At 53.6% G+C, this 22,969-nt stretch overlaps 1 protein-coding gene across 2 annotated transcripts in view; it reads left to right on the forward strand.

Moving 5' to 3' along the window:
• The first annotated feature begins 12,384 nt into the window (after positions 1–12,384).
• Positions 12,385–22,969, forward strand: part of LOC144488176 (dual specificity tyrosine-phosphorylation-regulated kinase 1A-like) — a 60,195-nt gene continuing 49,610 nt past the window's right edge. Inside the window, exon 1 of one of the 2 annotated variants that reach the window (XM_078206200.1) lies at positions 12,385–14,529. In XM_078206200.1, coding sequence (XP_078062326.1) covers positions 14,397–14,529 — 133 coding nt within the window. In that variant the 5' untranslated portion in view covers positions 12,385–14,396. The remainder of the gene's footprint in view (positions 14,530–22,969) is intronic. The other variant, XM_078206199.1, reaches the window with a different exon arrangement.

The raw sequence follows: 22,969 nt of genomic DNA on the forward strand, positions 1-22,969 counted from the left end.
CTGCTGCCTCACAGCGCCAGGGACCCGGGTTCCATTCCCGGGGGCACGGTGACACAGTGGTTAGCACTGCTGCCTCACAGCGCCAGAGACCCGGGTTCAATTCCCGGCGGCACGGTGACACAGTGGTTAGCGCTGCTGCCTCACAGCGCCAGGGACCTGGGTTCCATTCCCGGGGGCACGGTGACACAGTGGTTAGCGCTGCTGCCTCACAGAGCCAGGGACCCGGGTTCCATTCCCAGGGGCACGGTGACACAGTGGTTAGCGCTGCTGCCTCACAGAGCCAGGGACCTGGGTTCGATTCCCGGGGGCACGGTGACACAGTGGTTAGCACTGCTGCCTCACAGCGCCAGGGACCCGGGTTCGATTCCCGGGGGCACGGTGACACAGTGGTTAGCGCTGCTGCCTCACAGCGCCAGGGACCCGGGTTCGATTCCCGGGGGCACGGTGACACAGTGGTTAGCGCTGCTGCCTCACAGCGCCAGGGACCCGGGTTCCATTCCCGGGGGCACGGTGACACAGTGGTTAGCACTGCTGCCTCACAGCGCCAGGGACCCGTGTTCAATTCCCGGCGGCACGGTGACACAGTGGTTAGCGCTGCTACCTCACAGCGCCAGGGACCCGGGTTCCATTCCCGGGGGCACGGTGACACTGTGGTTAGCGCTGCTGCCTCACAGCGCCAGGGACCCGGGTTCGATTCCCGGGGGCACGGTGACACAGTGGTTAGCACTGCTGCCTCACAGCGCCAGGGACCCGGGTTCAGTTCCCGGGGGCACGATGGCACAGTGGTTAGCGCTGCTGCCTCACAGCGCCAGGGACCCGGGTTCCATTCCCGGGGGCACGGTGGCACAGTGGTTAGCGCTGCTGCCTCACAGCACCAGGGACCCAGGTTCGATTCCCGGCAGCACGATGGCACAGTCGTTAGCACTGCTGCCTCACAGCGCCAGGGACCCGGGTTCGATTCCCGGGGGCACGGTGACACAGTGGTTAGCACTGCTGCCTCACAGCGCCAGGGACCCGGGTTCGGTTCCCGGGGGCACGATGGCACAGTGGTTAGCGCTGCTGCCTCACAGCGCCAGGGACCCGGGTTCCATTCCCGGGGGCACGGTGGCACAGTGGTTAGCGCTGCTGCCTCACAGCACCAGGGACCCGGGTTCCATTCCCGGGGGCACGGTGACACAGTGGTTAGCGCTGCTGCCTCACAGCGCCAGGGACCCGGGTTCCATTCCCGGGGGCACGGTGGCACAGTGGTTAGCGCTGCTGCCTCACAGCGCCAGGGACCCGGGTTCCATTCCCGGGGGCACGGTGGCACAGTGGTTAGCGCTGCTGCCTCACAGCACCAGGGACCCAGGTTCGATTCCCGGCAGCACGATGGCACAGTGGTTAGCGCTGCTGCCTCACAGCGCCAGGGACCCGGGTTCCATTCCTGGCTCGGGTCACTGTGGGTGTGGAGTCTGCACGTTCTCCCTGTGTCTGTGTGGGTTTCCTCCGGGTGCTCCGGTTTCCTCCCACAGTCCAAAGATGTGCGGGTTAGGTTGTCCCTCAGTGTCGGTGGGGGGGGGGAGGATGAGTGGGTGAATACATGGGGTCACTGGGATAGGGCCTAAGTGGGATTGTTGTCGGTGAAAGTTCGATGGGCCAAATGGCCTCCGTCTGCACTGTAAGGATTCTATCAGAATTATTGAACTGTTATTAAATGATATCTCTGAATCCTTTAATAGCCCTTTGTGATAAGGAATTCCATCTTGTAATAACTGGTGTGAAACCATTCCTTCTCTCCATTCCTCATCCTCTCTCAGTTCCCATTGATTGCAAGGATCTTTTACTGGGTCTGGCTGTGGCAAACTCTCTCCTTCCCCCTCCCCGTATTTTCATATTGCTGTGTGGCAGATTCCACAGCAGCCTATAGTGAACTGTCCAGATCATTTGTTCCAATCTATCTCCCTTGAGCTCCAATGGAAACAGTGCCGGTGTGAAGGCATTCTCCCCAGTATCAAAGGGCTAATTATCATCCCTTAACCAACATTGTTAAAAAGCAGGTGTATATCGGATCATTATCTTATTGCTGTTTGCGGGATCTGGCTGTGTACACGGCTTTCATTTCATTGGCTGTGGCACACTATGGTGAAAGCTGGTCGAAAATGCCTTTATCATTGCTTGGAGTCGTGGGGGGGTGGGGGTGGGAGCATGGAGGGGGGTGGGGTGGGAGCTTGGGGGGGGGGGGGCTGTGGGGGTGGGTCGCGCTCATACAGCTGCCTCAACCCCTAACTTTTGCAGGCAAACAAACTCGTGCCCAATTTCATCGCTGCATTATTGACTGGACTTCTCTCAAAACTGTCCCTGCCGCCACGTCCTTGCTGTTTACAGCCTACCTCTGGGACTGAGTGGGTGCCTATCTCCCTGACCTGATATGACCTTCTACAGGTCCTATCTGATGACTGCTCCCATAAAGTGACTTGACAACTTTCTGTCTCCCAAGTGCTGGGTAAATGGGTGCCATTGCCTTGAATCCCTTATAAGGTTCAGAGACAGCCCATCTGTTGGGGAGGGTGGGCAGGGGGCCTGTGGTCAAAAGGACCTCAAAAAGAAACAGGCCAGAATTCAGGTGAAATGTGAGAGGGGGTGTGGGAGGACAGCCTGCCTGTGGAAACTGTGCCCACCCCAGAGATTGGGTGCACAGTTGCTGAGGACTGCACACTCAGCTCTTCCTCTATATTTAAACTGTCTATTCCTGGCATAGGTGGCTGCCCTGTCTCTGGGAGACGCTGCCTCTGCTCCTATTGCCTGCTGGATGGGAAGGAGCTTGCACTGGCCTGTCATCAACCCCGCCATTAGTGGGCAACCCACCTCGGGCCTGTACCTGTCAATCCTCCCCCTCATCCTGGGCAGTGAGCCTGTACCTGTCAATCCTTCCCCTCCCCCCGGGCAATGAGCCTCTACCTGTCAATCCTCCCCCCGGGCAATAAGCCTGTACCTGTCAATCCTCCCCCTCCTCCCTTGCAGTGAGCCTGTACCTGTCAATCCTCCCCCTCCCCCCGGGCAATGAGCCTCTACCTGTCAATCCTCCCCCCGGGCAATAAGCCTGTACCTGTCAATCCTCCCCCTCCCCCCGGGCAGTGAGCCTGTACCTGTCAATCCCCCTCCCCTGGACAGTGAGCCTGTACCTGTCAATCCCCCCCGCCCTGGGCAGTGAGCCTGTACCTGTCAATCCCCCCCCCCCCCCCCCCCCCCCCGGGCAGTGAGCCTGTACCTGTCAATCCCCCTCCCCTCCCCCCTAGGCAGTGAGCCTGTACCTGTCAATCCCCCTCCCCCTGGGCAGTGAACCTGTACCTGTCAATCCCCCTCCCCTCCCCCCTGGGCATTGAGCCTGTACCTGTCAATCCCCCCCCCCCTCCCTCTGGGCAGTGAGCCTGTACCTGTCAATCCCCCTCCCCTCCCCCTGGGCAGTGAGCCTGTACCTGTCAATCCCCCTCCCCTCCCCCTGGGCAGTGAGCCTGTACCTGTCAATCCTCTCCCTCACCCCTGGGCAGTGAGCCTGTACCTGTCAATCCCCCTCCCCCTGGGCAGTGAGCCTGTACCTGTCAATCCTCTCCCTCACCCCTGGGCAGTGAGCCTGTACCTGTCAATCCCCCTCCCCCTGGGCAGTGAGCCTGTACCTGTCAATCCCCCTCCCCCTGGGCAGTGAGCCTGTACCTGTCAATCCTCTCCCTCACCCCTGGGCAGTGAGCCTGTACCTGTCAATCCCCTTCCCCCTGGGCAGTGAACCTGTACCTGTCAATCCCCTTCCCCCTGGGCAGTGAGCCTGTACCTGTCAATCTCCCTCCACCTGGCCAGTGAACCTGTACCTGTCAGTCCTCCCCCTCGCCCTGGGCAGTGAGCCTGTACCTGTCAATTCCCCTCCCGTGGACAGTGAGCCTGTACGTGTCAATCCCCCTCCCCCTGGGCAGTGAGCCTGTACCTGTCAATCCCCCGCCTCCCCCTGGGCAGTGAGCCTGTACCTGTCAATCCCCCGCCTCCCCATGGGCAGTGAGCCCGTCCCTGTCAATCCCCCTGCCTCTGGACAGTGAGCCTGTAACTGTCAATCCTCCCCCTCCCCCTGGGCAGTGAGCCTGTACCCGTCAATCCCTCCCCCCCCCCCCCTCCCCCCTCCCCGGGGCAGTGAGCCACTACCTGTCAATCCCCCCCCCGGGCAGTGAGCCTGTACCTGTCAATCCCCCTACCCCCGGGGCAGTGAGCCTGTACCTGTCAATCCCCCTCCCCCTGGGCAGTGAGCCTGTACCTGTCAATCCCCCACCCCCTGGACAGTGAGCTTGTACCTGTCAATCCCCCTCTCCCTGGGGCAGTGAGCCTGTACCTGTCAATCCACCCCCCCCCCCTCTCCCTGGGCAGTGAGCCTTTATCTGTCAATCCCTCCCCTCTCCCCCTGGGCAGTGAGCCTGTACCTGTCAATCCCCCTCCCCTGGGCAGTGAGCCTGTACCTGTCAATCCCCCCTCTCCCTGGGCAGTGAGCCTGTATCTGAATCCCACCCCCCTCCCCCTGGGCAGTGAGCCTGTACCTGTCATTCCCCCTCCCCTGGGCAGTGAGCCTGTACCTGTCAATCCCCTCCCTCCGGGCAGTGAGCCTGTACCTGTCAATCCCCCTACCCCTGGGGCAGTGAGCCTGTACCTGTCAATCCCCCTCCCCCCTCCCTCTGGGCAGTGAGCCTGTACCTGTCAATCCCCCTACCCCCGGGGGCAGTGAGCCTGTACCTGTCAATCCCCCTCCCCCTGGGCAGTGCGCCTGTACCTGTCAATCCCCCACCCCCTGGACAGTGAGCCTGTACCTGTCAATCCCCCTCTCCCTGGGGCAGTGAGCCTGTACCTGTCAATCCCCCCCCCCCTCTCCCTGGGCAGTGAGCTGTATCTGTCAATCCCTCCCCCCACCCCCTGGACAGTGAGCCTGTACCTGTCAATCATTCCACCTATTGCTGGGCAGAGTAGCTTCTGGCTCCGCCCCTTCGCCTCGCCGCCCTGGCAACAGGCGGGCCTGGCTTTCCATTGGCGCAACGGGTAGCCAATGAGATGGTGCGGGCGCTGTGATGACGCGTCTTGTTGCTAGGTGAGGGAATTGCAACAGCGAGTGGAAAGTGCAACATGCAGAACCCGGAAGGATGAACGAAACAGAGTTGGTGGCAATCTCTGTGCGATATATTTATAGATATGGCATTCTGTGCGGGTCTGTATGTTTATACACAGCCTGTTCCAGTAATAAAGCTCATCTGACACGTTTAAAAGCCCCAAAGTCAATCAGCCAGTGTTTGTCATATGGGTGGAGGAGGACTGCACAATTTCCCTTCTCCAAATGCCCCTGGCCACATTGGCATTGCCTCCACATCTCCAGTCGATCACTGGTTAGCGGGGAGAGGGTCTACATTCGATCACTGGTTAGCGAGGGGAAGGGTGTCCAGTGGATCACTGGTTAGTGGGGAAGGGTCTCCAGTGGATCACTGGTTAGTGGGGGAGGGTCTCCAGTGGATCACTGGTTAGTGGGGGAGGGTCTCCAGTGGATCACTGGTTAGTGGGGGGAGGGTCTCCAGTGGATCACTGGTTAGCGAGTGGGAAGGGTTTCCAGTGGATCACTGATTAGCAGGGGTATCTCCACTGGATCACTGGTTAGCGGGAGGGCGGGCTCCATTAGAGCACTGGTTAGCGAGGACGAGGGTCTCCTGTGAATCACAGGTTAGCGAGGGGAAGGGTCTCCAATGGATCACTGGTTAGCGAGGACGAGGGTCTCCAGTGAATCACAGGTTAGCGAGGGGAAGGGTCTCCAATGGATCACTGGTTAGCGAGGGGAAGGGTCTCCAGTGTATCACTGGTTAGCGGGGAGAGGGTCTGCATTCGATCACTAGTTAGCGAGGGGAAGGGTCTTCAGTGGATCACTGGTTAGCAGGGGGGAGGGCCTCCAGTGGAGCATAGATTAGTGAGGGGAAGGGTCTCCAGTGGATTATTGGTTAGCAAGGGGAAGGGTCTCCAGTGGATCACTGGTTAGCGGAAGAGGATCTCCAGTGGATCACTGGTTAGTGGGGCGAGGGTCTTCAGTGGATCAGTGGTTAGCGAGGGGAGGATCTCCAGTGGATCACTGGTTAGCATGGGGAGGGTCTCCAATAGATCACTGGTTAGCATTGTGAGGGTCTCCAGTGGATCACTGGTTAGCAGGGGGAAGATCTCCAGTAGGGCACTGGTTAGCAGGGGGAAGATCTCCAGTGGATCACTGGTTAGTGAGCAGAGGGTCTCCAGTGGATCAGTGGTCAGCAGGCGGAGGATCTCCAGTGGATCACTGGTTAGCGAGAGGAGGGTCTCCAATGGAGCACTGGTTAGCATGGGGAGGGTCTCCAATGGATCACTGGTTAGTGTTGTGAGGGTCTCCAGTGGATCATTGGTTAGCAGGGGGAAGATCTCCAGTGGAGCACTGGATAGCGAGGGGGGCATCTCCAGTGGAGCACTGGTTCACAGAGGGAAGATCTCCACTGGAGCACTGGATAGAGAGGGGGAGCATCTCCAGTGGAGCACTGGTTAATGAGGAGGATCTCCAGTGGATCACTGGTTAGTGAGGGGAGGGTCTCCAGTGGATCACTGGTTAATGAGGGTCTCCAGTGGATCACTGGTTAATGAGGAGGGTCTCCAGGGAGCAATGGTTAATGAGGAGGGTCTGTTTATTGTGCATTGAGGAGCTGCTATTATTTCTCTGTGAAATGTCTATACAGAGGAAGTGATAAACCTGCTCCCTCCCTGGTTTATCAGCTCTCTGGATTGTGGGGGCCTGATTTCTCCCTCCCTCTTTCTACACTCCTCTTTCCAAACGCAGCCCTGAGATAATTTGAGGCTGGCAATTCCTGCATTACCTCACCAGACGGAGGAGGGAGGATAAGCAGCCTTTGGTAGCTTTATAAAAATATCAATGTGATTAACAGCAGCCCTCTGAACACGAAATGAACGCCCACAGTGCTCCAGTATCACGACTTAGTGTGCCTGGCCTTTCCCCGGGAAGTGAAACTTACTTCAGAGAAAAGGCAGCTTCTTGTCAGGGACCTGAGGGGCTGGAATGAAGCACTGAAAGGCTTGGAACAAGCACTGCATTTAAAACTGACTCTGTGTGTCTGTCTGTCCCTCTCTCTTTCTGTCTGTCCCTCTCTCTTTCTGTCTGTCCCTCTCTCTTTCTGTCTGTCCCTCTTTCTGTCTGTCCCTCTCTCTTTCTGTCTGTCCCTCTCTCTTTCTGTCTGTCCCTCTCTCTTTCTGTCTGTCCCTCTCTCTTTCTGTCTGTCCCTCTCTCTTTCTGTCTGTCCCTCTCTCTTTCTGTCTGTCCCTCTCTCTTTCTGTCTGCCCCTCTCTCTTTCTGTCTGCCCCTCTCTCTTTCTGTCTGTCCCTCTCTCTTTCTGTCTGTCCCTCTCTCTTTCTGTCTGCCCCTCTCTCTTTCTGTCTGTCCCTCTCTCTTTCTGTCTGTCCCTCTCTCTTTCTGTCTGTCCCTCTCTCTTTCTGTCTGTCCCTCTCTCTTTCTGTCTGTCCCTCTCTCTTTCTGTCTGTCCCTCTCTCTTTCTGTCTGTCCCTCTCTCTTTCTGTCTGTCCCTCTCTCTTTCTGTCTGTCCCTCTCTCTTTCTGTCTGTCCCTCTCTCTTTCTGTCTGTCCCCCTCTCTTTCTGTCTGTCCCCCTCTCTTTCTGTCTGTCCCCCTCTCTTTCTGTCTGTCCCCCTCTCTTTCTGTCTGTCCCCCTCTCTTTCTGTCTGTCCCCCTCTCTTTCTGTCTGTCCCCCTCTCTTTCTGTCTGTCCCCCTCTCTTTCTGTCTGTCCCCCTCTCTTTCTGTCTGTCCCCCTCTCTTTCTGTCTGTCCCCCTCTCTTTCTGTCTGTCCCCCTCTCTTTCTGTCTGTCCCCCTCTCTTTCTGTCTGTCCCCCTCTCTTTCTGTCTGTCCCCCTCTCTTTCTGTCTGTCCCCCTCTCTTTCTGTCTGTCCCCCTCTCTTTCTGTCTGTCCCCCTCTCTTTCTGTCTGTCCCCCTCTCTTTCTGTCTGTCCCCCTCTCTTTCTGTCTGTCCCCCTCTCTCTCTCTGTCTGTCCCCCTCTCTCTCTCTGTCTGTCCCTCTCTCTCTCTCTGTCTGTCCCTCTCTCTCTCTCTGTCTGTCCTTCTCTCTCTCTGTCTGTCCCTCTCTCTCTCTCTCTGTCTGTCTCTCTCTCTCTCTCTGTCTGTCCCTCCCTCTCTCTCTCTCTCTGTCTGTCTCTCCCTCTCTCTCTCTCTGTCCCCCTCTCTCTGTCCCTTCCTTGTTTCCTGTTGCGTTTCTCCATGTCTGATTCACCACCTTTCTTGTCCCACCCATCAATTTCAACAGAATAACTGATGAACTGACTGGGTATTGAGTGACAAAATGTCACCAGGTGTGGCGATGCAGGATGTTCTCATTCATCTGTACACAGCCTGTAAATAATAACTGACACATCAGTGGGACCTCTTGAGCGAAAAACTCACTGTGTTCAAATTCATCATGAGTTCAATTTTTAAACTCTGCACACACACGCGAATCACTTGGCAAGTCATGTGTCACAAAACCCAATATAGCTTCATTTGCCACTTTCCCCTGTGCCCGAGTGAGCTGGGTATCCCTTGTATAGTAATGAGGCCTGCTAAGTGTTGGGCAGCGGTGGGGTTCATCACTGGACTCCGGGTTCCTGAGTTCAGGACAGGAGGGATGTGGGAGGAGCGAGTGTAGATATTCTGGGTTGATGGCAGAAACTATTTCTGCTGCTGGAGGGCAGTCCAGGACCAACGGGTCACTCTCACATTGAAAGCCAAGTGGTTAGCACTGCTGCCTCACAGCGCCAGGGACCCAATTCAATTCTGGCCTTGGGTGACTGTGTGGAGTCTGCACGTTCTCCCTGTGTCTGTGTGGGTTTCCTCCGGGTGCTCTGATTTCCTCTCACAGTTCAAAGGTGTGTAGGTTAGGTGGATTGCATATGGAGAGGATGTTTCCGCTAGTGGGAAAAACTAGAACCAGAGGCACAACCTCGGGCTAAAGGGACGATCCTTTAAAACAGAGATGAGGAGGAATTTCTTCAGTCAGAGAGTGGTGAATCTGTGGAACTCTTTGCCGCAGAAGGCTGTGGAGGCCGGGTCATTGAGTGTCTTTAAGACAGAGATAGATAGGTTCTTGATTAATAAGGGGATCAGGGGTTACGGGGAAAAGGCAAGAGAATGGAGATGAGAAAAAAATCAGCCATGATTGAATGGTGGAGCAGACTCGATGGGCCGAATGGCCTAATTCTGCTCCTATGTCTTATGCTCTTATAGATTGACCATGCTAAATTATTTAATTTAGTTACTTATTTGTGTCACAAGTAGGCTTATATTAACACTGCAATGAAGTTACTGTGAAAATCCCTAGTCGCCACACTCCAGCACCTGTTTGGGTACACTGAGGGAGAATTTAGCATGGCCAATGCACCTAACCAGCACGTCTTTCAGACTGTGGGAGGAAACCGGAGCACCCTGAGAAAACCCACACAGACACGGGGAGAATGTGCAGACTCCACACAGACAGTGACCCAAGCCGGGAATTGAACCCGGGTCCCTGGCGCTGTGAGGCAGCAGTGCTAACCACTGTGACACCGTGCCATCCAAAGATGTGTAGGTTTGGTGGATTAGTGGGATAAATACACGGGGATAGGGCCTGGGTAAGATGCTCTTTCCAGGAGTCAATGCAGGCTCGATGGTCCGAATGGCCATCTTCTGCATTGTGGGGATTCGATGAATGTGTCAGGATTCTTTCAGAAGTGAAATTTGGGAAATGCTTCTTCACACAAAGGGTGGAAGTCTCTTCCACCAGTGGCAATTGATTCCCGATCAGTTGTTAATAAATCTGAGATTGAAAGATTTTTGTTATTCGAGGGATGTGGGACAAAGGTGGTGATATGAAGTTGGGTCATAGTTCAATCATGATCTCATTGAATGGTGTAACAAGCTCGAGAGTGTTGCGGCGGGGTGGGGGAAGGGGGTGAGTGCTGAATAAGGCCTCCTCCTCCTGTTCCTGTGTAACAGGCTCGAGGGGCTGAATGGGGCCTCCTCCTGTTCCTGTGTAACAGGCTCGAGGGGCTGAATGGGGCCTCCTCCTGTTCCTGTGTAACAGGCTCGAGGGGCTGAATGGGGCCTCCTCCTGTCCCTGTGTAACAGGCTCGAGGGGCTGAATGGGGCCTCCTCCTGTTCCTGTGTAACAGGCTCGAGGGGCTGAATAGGGCCTCCTCCTGTTCCTGTGTAACAGGCTCGAGGGGCTGAATGGGGCCTCCTCCTGTCCCTGTGTAACAGGCTCGAGGGGCTGAATGGGGCCTCCTCCTGTTCCTGTGTAACAGGCTCGAGGGGCTGAATGGGGCCTCCTCCTGTTCCTGTGTAACAGGCTCAAGGGGGGGGGCTGTAGGGAAGGGGACACAGACTAGTTTGGTTAGTACTTAGTGGCAGCAACCTGCATTTATATGGCACCAATTTTAATTTGATTTATTATTGTTGCATGTATTAAGTGAAAAGTATTGTTTCTTGCATGCTATATAGACAAAACATACTGTTCATAGAGAAGGAAAGGAGAGAGTACAGAATGCAGTGTTACAGTCATAGATCGGGTGTAGAGAAAGATCAGCTTAATGTGAGGTAAGTCCATTCAAAAGTCTGATAGCAGCAAGGAAGAAGCTGTTCTTGAGTCGGTTGGTGTGTGACCTCTGACTTTTGTACCTTTTTCCCGATGGAAGAAGGTGGAAGAGCGGATGTCCGGGGTGCGTGGGATCCTGAATTATGCTGGCTGCTTTTCCGAGGCAGCAGGAAGTGTAGACAGAGTCAATGGATGGGAGGCTGGTTTGCGTGATGGATTGGGCTACATTCACGACCTTTTGTAGTTGCTTGCGGTCTTGGGCAGAGCAGGAGCCATACCAAGCTGTGATACAACCAGAAAGAATGCTTTCTATGGTGCATCTGTAAAGGTTGGTGAGAGTCGTAGTGTAATCCTAATAATGTAGTCTCAATGCAGTTCACAGGAAGGTAACCGGACAGAGTGTGACAGTGAGCTTCTTCAGGAGATATTGGGGCAGGTGTGTCACATTAAGGTTTTGAAGAAAGGGAGGTGAGAAGGTTCAGTGAGGGAATTCCTGGCAGCATATGGGATGTCACTGAGACAGGTGTGGGTTTTATATTTCTCTGTATTGCTGTCTTTTCAATGCTAAATGTCTTTATAATGAGAGAAATGTGTGTATTGATTCCAGTCAGTGTGTATTTGAGGGTCACAGTTACCAGGCCCCAGAGCCAATCAGCCTCTCCCTTATTCAGTCCAGACTGCCCTATTGGAGTGTGTTGCTGCCTGCTCAGAGAATGAGTGGCTCCACTGGTATCTACAGCTACCCTAACATTATCTGTCATATGAGACCTATGATCTAAGATAGGAAATCAGAAAAAATCCCTTCTGATCAGTGGAGTGTTCCCCAGAGGAAGGCTATTCGGCCCAGCCTGAGTATACTAGCTTTCCAATTCAGCATTCGCATCTATTCCACACCCCCCAGCTGTTTTCCCACCGCACCGCTAATGCCCTCCCATCTGTTTTAATGATGCCCCATATTGTATTGCACATGTATGTAAGTTCAAGGAGGAATTATATTATTGATTTCCTTTGATTGGGAGCAGTGAGTCTGTTATTGTTACACACGTGTCTGACACTGTGTGTGTGTGTGTGTGTCTGACACTGTGTGTGTGTGTGTGTGTGGAGAGGGGGGCTGGCTGTGGGTGTGTCACACTTTACCTCCTCCCAGTACCATGTCCATTTCCTGGGGGGGGGGTTAAAGGAATCTAGCTCGTGTCCCTGCGGGCTGGATCTTTTTAGCCCTGATACACATGCTGTGCCCTCCTGCTGCTCCCTCGCCTGCTCCTCCAGAGAGGATGGGTTGCTGGGAAAAAAAGGTGCAGGGAGAGGGGGAATGGATTAAGAGAGAGAGAGAATTGTAGATTTATTGTGTGATTATCGGAGAGGGAGAGAAGCAGCCTCTGAATCCTCCAAGCCTAGCAGTGGTCAGATTTGACATGACCCTGGGTAGTGAGGGGAGGGGGGGGGGGGGTGGGGGTGCACGGAGCGCACTGGGACTGAGGCCAAGGCGGGGGCACGCCTGGCTGGCTGGTGCTAAATTTACTGCCCGCTCCTGACTATAAATGGAGCTGGTGCGGACACAGGCAACTGGACCATGCCATGCTAGCCTGGGACAGGGGAGGGAGAGAGACAGAAAGCCTAGGGATGTTCACTGAGCTTGAGAGGATTGAACAGGAAGTAGGAACCCCCCCCCCAAAAAAAAATCAGATGCAATCTGCTGCAGTGCTGTGATTGCGATGTGTGTAAAGCTGGCCAGGCAGCTTTGTGTTTGTTGGGCAGCTCCTGATTTTTTTTGTGTGTTGTAACCCTCCCTCCCCCCTCCTTCCCTCCCCTTGCTCCAGGTTCAGTCGAGCCTCAGTCTTGTAGCTGTGGGTGTGGACTCGGACTGATTTCTTTCAGCCTAGCCGGCCGGCTCTCCAGCTGTTTTTTGCATATCCCATTTACTGGATTAAAGCATTAATTAAAGGCAGGGTTGTTTCAATGGAAGCTTCAGAACCTGGAGACGGAACGTGTGAGAGAGAAAGAGGAAACTGCAGCCATGAATAAGTGAATGCATTTCCCCCGGCAGCAGAGGGAACTCCTTCCTGCACAGATTAAAAGGCGTTTCACCCACCCAGGTAATGGAATAGCTGCAAGACCGAGCCACATTGAGAGGCTGAAGCAGAGAGACTGCTGTCGAGAACCGGAGAGAGAGGAGAGCCCAAAGGGAGGACCCTGATTCAGCAGCAGATTTTTATTTTACACAAGCAGTTGGTTGAAACAAGAAGGAAGCCAGCCTGAGCAGTAATGCGGGGAGCTGGAATGAATTGGTTAAAAGGAGACAGAGCGAACTACAGATACAATGGGAGCAACACCTTCTGGGACGCAGCAGCAAAGACAAGTGATATCGTTTAAAGGCACCAGCTGTTTAAACACCTCCTGTGTCGGTGGGGACAAAACTCCCAGTTCCTTCCATCCCCACTTTGGCTGGGTTTCAGACTGGTGCTAACTCCCGGCTCAGCAGTTTGACAGCTCCGTCCTGAGTGTATGTGTGCGTCTCCCAGTTGCTGCCAATCGCTCCTTCATTGACTGACTGGGAACTTTCTCCATTTACCAGCAACTTGGCAACTGTCACTGGGGCTTTTTAATCTTGGAGAGGTTGGGGTTTAACTGGGACATCGACCTCAGCCTGACCTGCAGCTCCCCCCACCCTCCTGCCTCCCCTCTCTTCTCCCAGAGAGCAGACCCGCTGACAACCAACTGAGAATTCCATGGAGAAAACTCTACAACAGGGAAAAGCTCTGTGCCAGTGACCACGGGAGGAGGGGGGGGGGGGGGGCGTTGAATCAGCTGTAAGTGAATCCGCTGGTGCCTCCTGTCAAACTGAGTGTGAGGGAACTCGATATTTCATCTCTGCTTAGGAGGGGGCAAGAAAGTGGCACTTCACGTCTGAACTGGAAGGGCAGTGTTTGAAATTGTTTTATTGGACGGGATACAGGGTTTCCTCTGAAAAGCGAGAGAGCTTCAACAGCACAATAGCCAAGGAAGCTGGCCTCGGCTGACGTGAGCGGCGTCTCTAGGATATATTTATAAACTAAGGTGTGTATTTAAACACACGCATCTGTCCAGCTGAAACAAAAAATCAGGTCTAAAGCCCCAGTGAGAAGAGGATCTCAAGACACAGCCATAAGCTGACTTGTGCCAGGCTGCCCCCTCTTCCCAGTCCCTTTCCGAGTTGGTTGTAGGATTCCTCTGCCCGTGTGTGTACAATATACTGGATATAAACAGTCCACCTCACCACCTACAAGGTCGCTTCTGCAACGCTGGGTTGTCCTGACTTTGAATCTGCAGATCCTTTTCAAGACTGAATCATTGGAAGAGCTCCTGAATCCATTCACTTTTTTTATTTGTGTGTCTTTGTTTGGGGAGCTTAGAATGTATATCGCTGTGTGATCTCTTCCCGTGGACTAGCAGATTCTACATACCGCTGTACACTATTTACCTACCTGTGTGGGCACTTGCTGCCCGTCACTTCACTCCACTGTGGCTCCTCGACATTTGAGTTCTGGTTGCTGCTCCTGCCAGCTTCCAGAGGTCATTTGAAGTGTAGGGTGTGCGACCTGCTGGCCAGTTTTCCAGTTGTTCCTCACGATTTTCAAGTCTCTCGGTGTGTGCTGGTGTGAGGCACCCTCTCGATTTTGTGCACCCACGGAGCCTGCCCCTCTCTCATCACCACAGCTTTGTGAAAGTGAGCTCTGTATTCTCTCGACCTGCACCCACTCTTCCAATGGTGATTACCTCCACCAGCCAAGTTGAACAATCTCCCCCGAGCATGCTGGCTGCCCTGCAGTCTGAATGGATTAAGCAGGATCCCATTTGTTACCTGCCCGCCACCCACTGCAGCAAGAAGACATCACGAAGTTAGTATGGGCTGCCTGTGTTTGCTGGGGGAGGGGGGGGGGGGGGGGGTCACAAGGGTTTCAGCACTGGGTGTGTGACGGACTGTGCTCTTTCATGTTCAGCCTGTGTACAAAGAGGATGTGGAACCATCCAAGGCTGGGGTGTAACCCTAACGGGTATGGGGAATCCCATTGCTGAGTTTGAGATGAATTTAGCACAGCACTGAAGTGAGGGTTTGGCTTGAATGCAACATTGGGTGAAGTGAGCGCTGTAATAATGTAGTGTTTTAAAGCACTGCTTCCCATTTCTCCACCGTGCGAGCTTGCTCGATGTCTCTGCCCTGTTGACTTGTCTTCTCGAGATGGATGACGAGGTGTGGTTGGGGGAAAGAATCTTACAGCATTTATTGTAACGCTGCTTTTTGGCAAAATGTTGAAGGAGCAAAAAGACACACATCTCTTCCTTCAAATGTAACTGCGTCCCTGGGATAGGAGGAGGACGGTGCTGAGTACACACCAACTGGCAAAGGCTGCCTGCTCAGTTCAGTGGCTGCAAAGCTCCACGTCTGTTGGATGCAGGGTTGGCTGTGCTCTGTACAATAACGCCGGGGCTGACTGGTGAATCTGGCGGCTTGGTGTCCTGCTGCAGACCCAGTTTCTTGCTGTCGAGGGGGGGGGGACCCTTTCACATCGTTCCTCTAGGTGTTACAATGTGAACTGGAGCCATGTGCCGATTCTGTGTCACCCGGTAATGTGGTAGGGGAGACAATGTCACTGCTTCACAACAGTGGAAGGACACTTTGGTGAAGGAATGTTTTCCCTCCTGGTGCGCTGCTCCTGCAGTCCACCAGCAGGCACAGCTAGCAACAAGCCCCATGGCAAAGATAGACCGGGCCAGTCCGCCAGCTTTTATCTTTCTAACTGCACAACAGCTGAAGCACTGATGCAGTCATGGGGATAGGTAACATCAGGCTGGAGGTGTGGCTAACCTGGGCGATTTGTCCGTTCTATTCACCCACTTCTCAGTCAATTATTAACCCAGTTGGAACAGGAAGAGTTTAAAAAATAAACGGGGGATGGGCAGTGATTCTTCCCAACCTATGGCTGAGTTCCAGGCGCCCGAGTAACAGTGGGTTTAGCAGTGTGATTAGTTAAAGGGATCAAACATTCACTTTACACAGAGCTGGTACAAGAGGTGACAGCAGCTTGGCATGTTCCAACACACAGGGAGACCAGAAGAAAGTCAAAGTGCAGTCCATGTACAATTATCTCAGATGCCAAAGCAAGCATACAGTTCCTAATCCTCCTAAGTTGTACCTTCTGTCTCATTCATCTATGCTCTGTACACTGGGGGTGGGATGGGGGGGTCACATATCTCAGGGTATTAACGGTACACTTAATATTCCCCGCGTTCGAGAGAGGGGAAATCAGCCAGGGTTCCTGCTCCTGATCACTGTCCAGTGATCCCTGGGTTAGAGAGAGGGGAAATCAGCCAGGGTTCCTGCTCCTGATCACTGTCCAGTGATCCCTGAGTTAGAGGGGAAATCAGTCAGGGTTCCTGCTCCTGATCCCTGTCCAGTGATCCCTGGGTTAGAGAGAGAGGGGAAATCAGCCAGGGTTCCTGCTCCTGATCCCTGTCCAGTGATCCCTGGGTTAGAGAGAGAGAGGGGAAATCAGTCAGGGTTCCTGCTCCTGATCCCTGTCCAGTGATCCCTGGGTTAGAGAGAGAGGGGAAATCAGCCAGGGTTCCTGCTCCTGATCACTGTCCAGTGATCCCTGGGTTAGAGAGAGGGGAAATCAGCCAGGGTTCCTGCTCCTGATCACTGTCCAGTGTTCCCTGGCTGGATGAATGGTGAGAATGGTCTGTTTAAGTCAGTAAGCTTTTCAGTCAAGACTCATCCCACGGCTGGTCTTCTGAAACCTTCAGTTGGCTGTAAGGTTTGACATGGTTCAGAGTGTATTGTTCCTCTGTGGAGGTAGATACAGACTGAATGTGAAGGTGTGATGCTGAGGAGAAGAGGGATATGATGAGTGAGAACACGGTTCTGAGTGTGTTTTGAATCACTGCAGTGCTGTCCGCTTCACCTGTACGTGTTAGATTCCTCCGCTTGTCCCAGTGCTGCTGTGGGGAGATGGGTAACAGTGTGCCTGGCTACCTGCAGTGTTTGCAATTCATTCTCCTGGCACTGTGCACTTCTCCTCAAGCAGGGTGAGCTCCCCGTGCCTTCAACACCCTCTCCATTATTATCCACGCGGAGGACTCCTGCAGAGCTGTGAGTGGACTCGGAGCTGCTCAGAGCCACAGGGAGACCTGCTGCTTTCCCCAGCACTGCTGTGACGAGTACAGGTTCAGGCTGATGGGGCGGGGCACCTGTGTGAGCATGTGTGCGATTCTTCATTATTTTTAAACTCCTCCTTATTTTTTTGAACAAATAATAAAGGGTCTGTCCTCAGCCCCCCTTTTCAAACCCTCATGTAATGTCACCCTCTAGGCAACGCCAGCCCCAACAATCCTGCAGCCTCTTCCAGCTCCTACAACCCTCCCTATCTCTGTACCCTCCTGGCCCTACACCCCTCCCTCTCTCTGTAACCTCCTCCTGGCCCTACACCCCTCCCTACCTCTGTAACCTCCTCCAGCCCTACACCCCCTCCCTATTTCTGTAACCTCCTCCTGGCCCTACACCCCCTCCCTATCTCTGTAACCTCCTCCTGGCCCTACACCCCCTCCCTATCTCTGTAACCTCCTCCTGGCCCTACACCCCCTCCCTATCTCTGTAACCTCCTCCTGGCCCTACACCCCTCCCTATCTCTGTAACCTCCTCCTGGCCCTACACCCCTCCCTATCTCTGTAACCTCCTCCTGGCCCTACACCCCTCCCTATTTCTGTAACCTCCTCCTGGCCCTACACCCCCTCCCTATCTCTGTAACCTCCTCCAGCCCCTACACCCCTCCCTCTCTCTCTGTAACCTCCTACACCCCTCCCTATCTGTGTAACCACCTCCAGCCCTACACCCCCTCCCTATCTCTGTAACCTCCTCCAGCCCTACACCCCCTCCCTATCTCTGTAACCTCCTCCAGCCCCGACACCCCTCCCTATCTCTGTAACCTCCTCCAGCCCCTACACCCCTCCCTATCTCTGTAACCTCCTCCAGCCCCTACACCCCTCTCTATCTCTGTAACCTCCTCCAGCCCCTATACCCCTCCCTATCTCTGTAACTTCCTCCAGCCCCGACACCCCTCCCTATCTCTGTAACCTCCTCCAGCCCTACATCCCACCCCTATCTCTGTAACCTCCTCCAGCCCTACACCCCCCTTTTTTCTCTGTAACCTCCTCCAACCCTACATCCCACCCCTATCTCTGTAACCTCCTCCAGCCCTACACCCCCTCCCTATCTCTGTAACCTCCTCCAGCCCCTACACCCCTCCATATCTCTGTAACCTCCTCCAGCCCCTACAAACTTCCCCCACACCCATAAACCTCTTCTCCCCTTAGCCCCCCATCTTCCTCCCTCTTTCCTTCATCTCTCCTCCTTAAGATGCTCCTTAAATGTGACTTGTGACCAGCCTTTTGGTCATCTGATCTATTCAGATCTGTTGTGTGGCTTGTTGTTGTATTTAGATTTTGAATGTTCCTGGAAAACCGCTCGTGTGCTTTAATACATCAAAGGTTCAGCATAAATATAAGCTGTTATTGATATTTGAGCAAAAGGTTCTTCCCCCTGACCCTCCGCCCTGCTCTCAGCGCGCCGTCCCTCCTCCAATACCCCTCCAGACTGTTGTGAGCTATCAGTGTCCCGGGATTAATGGGCTTTCCATTAAGTAGCAGATGTCTTTGGTGTTAAAACTCTTAGGGCCTCACTTCCTGTTTGGGTGGATTTGCTCCTGAGCTGCCTGATAAGCCAGTGGTTTGTATGGCCATTACCGACTCGCACTTGGACTGTGGCCAGATACAGTGCACGGTGGCTGCTGTATCCTGGTCAGAACTTTCCTGAACATCGCACCTTCCCACCTCGCTCGATCCGCCCTGCAGCATAGTCTCGATGCTGTTTAACCTTCCTTTGTGCTGGTATTGCTGTCTGATTGGAGTGCATAAAATGTCACAGGGTGCTCCAAGGTAGATGCAGAGAGGCTGTTTCTCTCCCTGGCTGGAGAGTCGGGAAAGGAGGGCACAGTCTCGGGATAAGGGCTTAGCCATTTCAGACTAAGATAAGGAGACATTTCTTCTCTCAGCAGTTTTTGTTCTGTCCTTTTGTTTCCACCTGCTCTCTTTCGTTTCTCTGTGTTGGTCTTTTGCCCGTTGCCTGTGTGGCGCGCTCTGTCCAGCCAACTCCCTCTCTCGCCTCGAAGCCCCTCTTCCGTTTCCCTGTTTCTCCCTGCGGTGTTCCTCTATAGTAGCGGTCTGCTTGCTGCAGTCTTTCCCAGTGAGGTAGGAAGTGCTTGAGCTAGAGGAAGATGGTAGAAATAGATCTCTTCCTAGTCTCCACTCCTGCTTGGGATATTTGGGCAGGTTAGTGTTGAGAGAGTACAAAGAACTGGATGTGGGTGAGGAGGGCAGGAGAATCTCGGGTTAGTTTGAAGAGCAAGTTATTCTGCTGTCTGATAGATGACAGAACATTCCGGTGTCTGTTGGTGTAAGATGTTGTTAGTGACGGTGTATCGAGAGCCACAGAGCACACTTTAACTGTGAGTGGGCATCCCCAGGTAAACCATGAGGTGATGGGTATCGCAAAGGTCCCAGCATCAACCCCCAACCCCCTCACTGCGATTTGCTAACTGATCTCCGTTTGGGTGGTGTCAGGATGTTGGGGGGCGGGGGGAGTGTGGGAATTAGCCCTGGTTTCTGGAATTCTATCTGGGAATTCCCTTTGGTGTGGGGGCAGTGGTCACATAACCCACTGCCACAGTGACTGGGTCCGCAGCTGAGTGATAGTCGGTTGGCGTGGTAGGTGTACGCTGGTGTGAATCTGCAGCAGCCTGAGGCTCCAGCTGGGGGAACGAGGGCAGCTTTGTAATTGGGACGAATGAGTACATTCTTTAAAGACAATCCTTTGGTGCTGGGCAGCTTGATTCCTTGGAATGTGCCTTCCTTACAAGGTGAATTAATCACTAATCTGCTGTGGTTCACACTGGACTCGCTGTCCAGCTGGACACTACCTATTACCTGGTTTAACACACATCCCAGGGGTGATTCTGCACCAGATTCCCTGATCTGCTCACTGGACATGGTCTCACACAAATTGAACATGGAGGCTGGGGTGCTGTGCTCTCTAACCATCTCCCTACAGGTTAAAACCTGTTCCACATTGTGCTGGTCACCAGATGAGGATTTTCTCAGCGGTGGCGCTGGATATTGGTCCCACCTGACCCCAGATCCCGTGTTGATGACACACACATTCACAAGGGTGACTGGATCTGACGTTCAGTTTGTCCAGAAATAGTCAGCAGTTGGTGATTGTGAAATTATAACTGTCCTGCCACGTGTGTGATGGCTGCCAATGCACAGTGTGTCTGGTCTGAATCTGAACTTTTCCCCACTCACACTCTCAATGTGTTTTTCCTGCCCCCGACTCCCCCGTCCCTCTATCCCAACAGCCTCGGTCTCTAATCCCAATTAAACTCCAAATATTCCGTTCTACTTTCTAAAGCTCTGCTCCTGATCTCACCAGCCTCCATTTTTACCAGTTCATTTCCATTCTCTGCTCACAAACACATCATTGCCCTCCTCAATAAATAGACCTTCCCTTCCTTTTTTCATCATTTTCCCACCTGTTTGACTACTTGCTGCACCTTTGACAGTGCCTAATCTGTCCATACCTCAAAACACCACGCCAGGAGTATAACTCAGGTGGACTTTGCCCCAGCCTGTCGGCACTGCTCAGTAACAGGATGCTGAAGGTTAGAGGGTGGCTTCCATCCAGCCAGCACCCTCCAGTAAATATCCTACTGAATGACTAGAAAACTCAGCAGGCAGGTGATAACTAACAAATGAGGTGGCCTTCTCCAGCTCACCAGACAAAGGCAGACTGGAGTTTGAAACCTCCACATCCGTGTTTGACACATTCTGTATCTTTGACACAACTTGAAATGGACAAGTCTTCCCTGATGTTATAAATGGGAGTTTCATTTTTGTTTGCAGCATCTTGGTTAACGTTGTAGCTGTCCCATGGAGTGAGGCAGACTGCTATGTGAATCTTCCTGCAGATTCCTGTGACCCAGCCGGTGCCAAGCGCAGGGCTTGGTGTTCCTTTACGTTCAGTGGGAGAGCCTGAGAAGGGGAAAGCTGACCTTTGGCAGTGCAGGGTCTCCATTAATTTTACCCAGGTTTGCATTCTGGAGCAGACCTTGCAGCTTCACTGCAGAGTGTGAACACAACACAGGAGGCGGCAGATAGGAGTGATGAGGCCAACCCAACTGTGCAAGGGACCATCATGCCCCAATGGTCAGTCACTGTAAACCTCCAGTTGGGTAGCCTCAGAATAATAAGCTGCCAACCTGCCACAGGCCACCTGCTTCACTGGGTACTTGGAGCCTCTGCTCAACAAGAGGATGGAATCCCATCGTACCAAGCAAGAAGGTGCCAACCCTCTGGCCAACTGGAATGTCAGGACCGTGTGCACAGGATTGACTGATTGTGATCAGCTGCAGGCTGACACTTACAAGACAGCCATGATTCACATTGAAGCTGGTCGGCTGAACATTGATAACGGAGAGTGGCAGGGGAAGGATTGAGAGGAAATGTGTGGGCAAGGTGTAGGATTCATTGTAAGGAACTGGCTAATCTTGATAGAATCCCCACGAACAATGAACCCACAGGAGAATCAATGCTCCCACACGGTGCTCCACTACAAGAGGCTAAGATCTGGATAGTGAGCTATCCATTCATGGAACCCCTGTTTGAGACTGATACTATCGCCTTCCAAGCTCAGAATCCTGTGGACAGTAACTCATCTCCTGACTCCCCAAAGCCTGTCACCATCTACAAGGCACAAGTCAGGAGTGTGATGGAACACTTCCCATTTGCCTGGATGAGTGCAGCTCCAACAACACTCTAGAAGCTCAACACCATCCAGGACAAAGCAGCCCCGCTCAATCGACACGCTAACCACCAACACTCACTCCCTCCACCACAGCTGTGTGTACCATCTACAAGATGCACTGCAGCAACTCACCAAGGCTCCTTAGACAGCACCTTCCAAACCCACCACCTCTACCATCTAGAAGGACAAGGACAGCAGATACCTGGGAACACCCCCACCTGGAGGTTCCCCTCCAAGTCACTCACTATCCCGACTTGGAAATATATCGGCCGTTCCTTCACTGTCGCTGGGGTCAAAATCCAGGAACTCCCTCCCTAACAGCACAGTGGGTGGACCTACACCACACGGGGACTGCAGCGGGTTCAAGATGGCGGCTCACCCACCGCCAGTGGTTACAGGGGGCACTAAATGCTGGGCATAGTCAGCAGCATTATCATCCCATGAAAGAAACTGAAATGGAACTTGTCCAGACAGGGCTGGACAGAATCAGCATGTCACTCCAGACCTTCTCTTTCCCTTCACACTCACCCGCTCACTGTCTGGGTGTGCGTGTCGGAAAATGGTGGGGATGAAACTATTGTAGACACAAACTCATGGAACACTAGAGCAGGGAACAAGGCCATTTGGCCCCTTGTGTCTGGGTCAGCTCTGTGAAGTTGCTATCCAATTAGGTTCACTCACACTGTTTCCCCACATGCCTTAAATGCACTGCTGTCACTATGTAGTAATCTCGGGATTGCTGCCTGTGCCGCGGGAGAGTGAGAACAGGAATCGGTGGAGAATGAATGCGTGGCTGAGGGACTGGAGCAAGGGACAAGGATTTGGGTACTTGGATCATTGGGACCTCTTTAGGGGCAGGTGTGACCTGTTTAAAAAAGACGGGTGGCACTTGAATCCCAGGGGGACCAATATCCTGGCGGGAAGGTTGGCTAAGGCTACTGGAGAGACTTTAAACTAGAAAGGTTGGGGGGAGGGAATCGAAATGAGGGGACTGAGAGCGAGGAGGTTAGCTCGCAAATAGATAAGGAATGTAAACAGGGTAAGAGGGAGGTTAGACGAGTGATGGAGAAGGGAAGTGCTCAGGCTGAAGGTCTGAGATGTGTCTATTTTAATGCCAGGAGTGTAGTGAATAAAGTGGATGAGCTTAGAGCGTGGATTGCTGCTTCGAATTGTGATGTGGTGGCCATTACGGAGACTTGGATGTCTCAGGGACAGGACTGGGTGCTTCAGGTGCCGGGTTTTAGATGTTTCAGGAAGGACAGGGAGGGAGGCAAGAGAGGGGGGGGGAGTGGCACTGTTGATCAGGGATAGTGTCACGGCTGTAGAGAAGGTGGACGCCGTGGAGGGATTGACTACGGAGTCTCTGTGGGTGGAGGTGAGGAACAGGAAGGGGTCGGTAACGTTGCTGGGTGTTTTCTATAGGC

The sequence above is a fragment of the Mustelus asterias genome, unplaced genomic scaffold (genome assembly GCF_964213995.1).
Source record: "Mustelus asterias unplaced genomic scaffold, sMusAst1.hap1.1 HAP1_SCAFFOLD_1353, whole genome shotgun sequence".
NCBI classification, from domain to species: domain Eukaryota; kingdom Metazoa; phylum Chordata; class Chondrichthyes; order Carcharhiniformes; family Triakidae; genus Mustelus; species Mustelus asterias.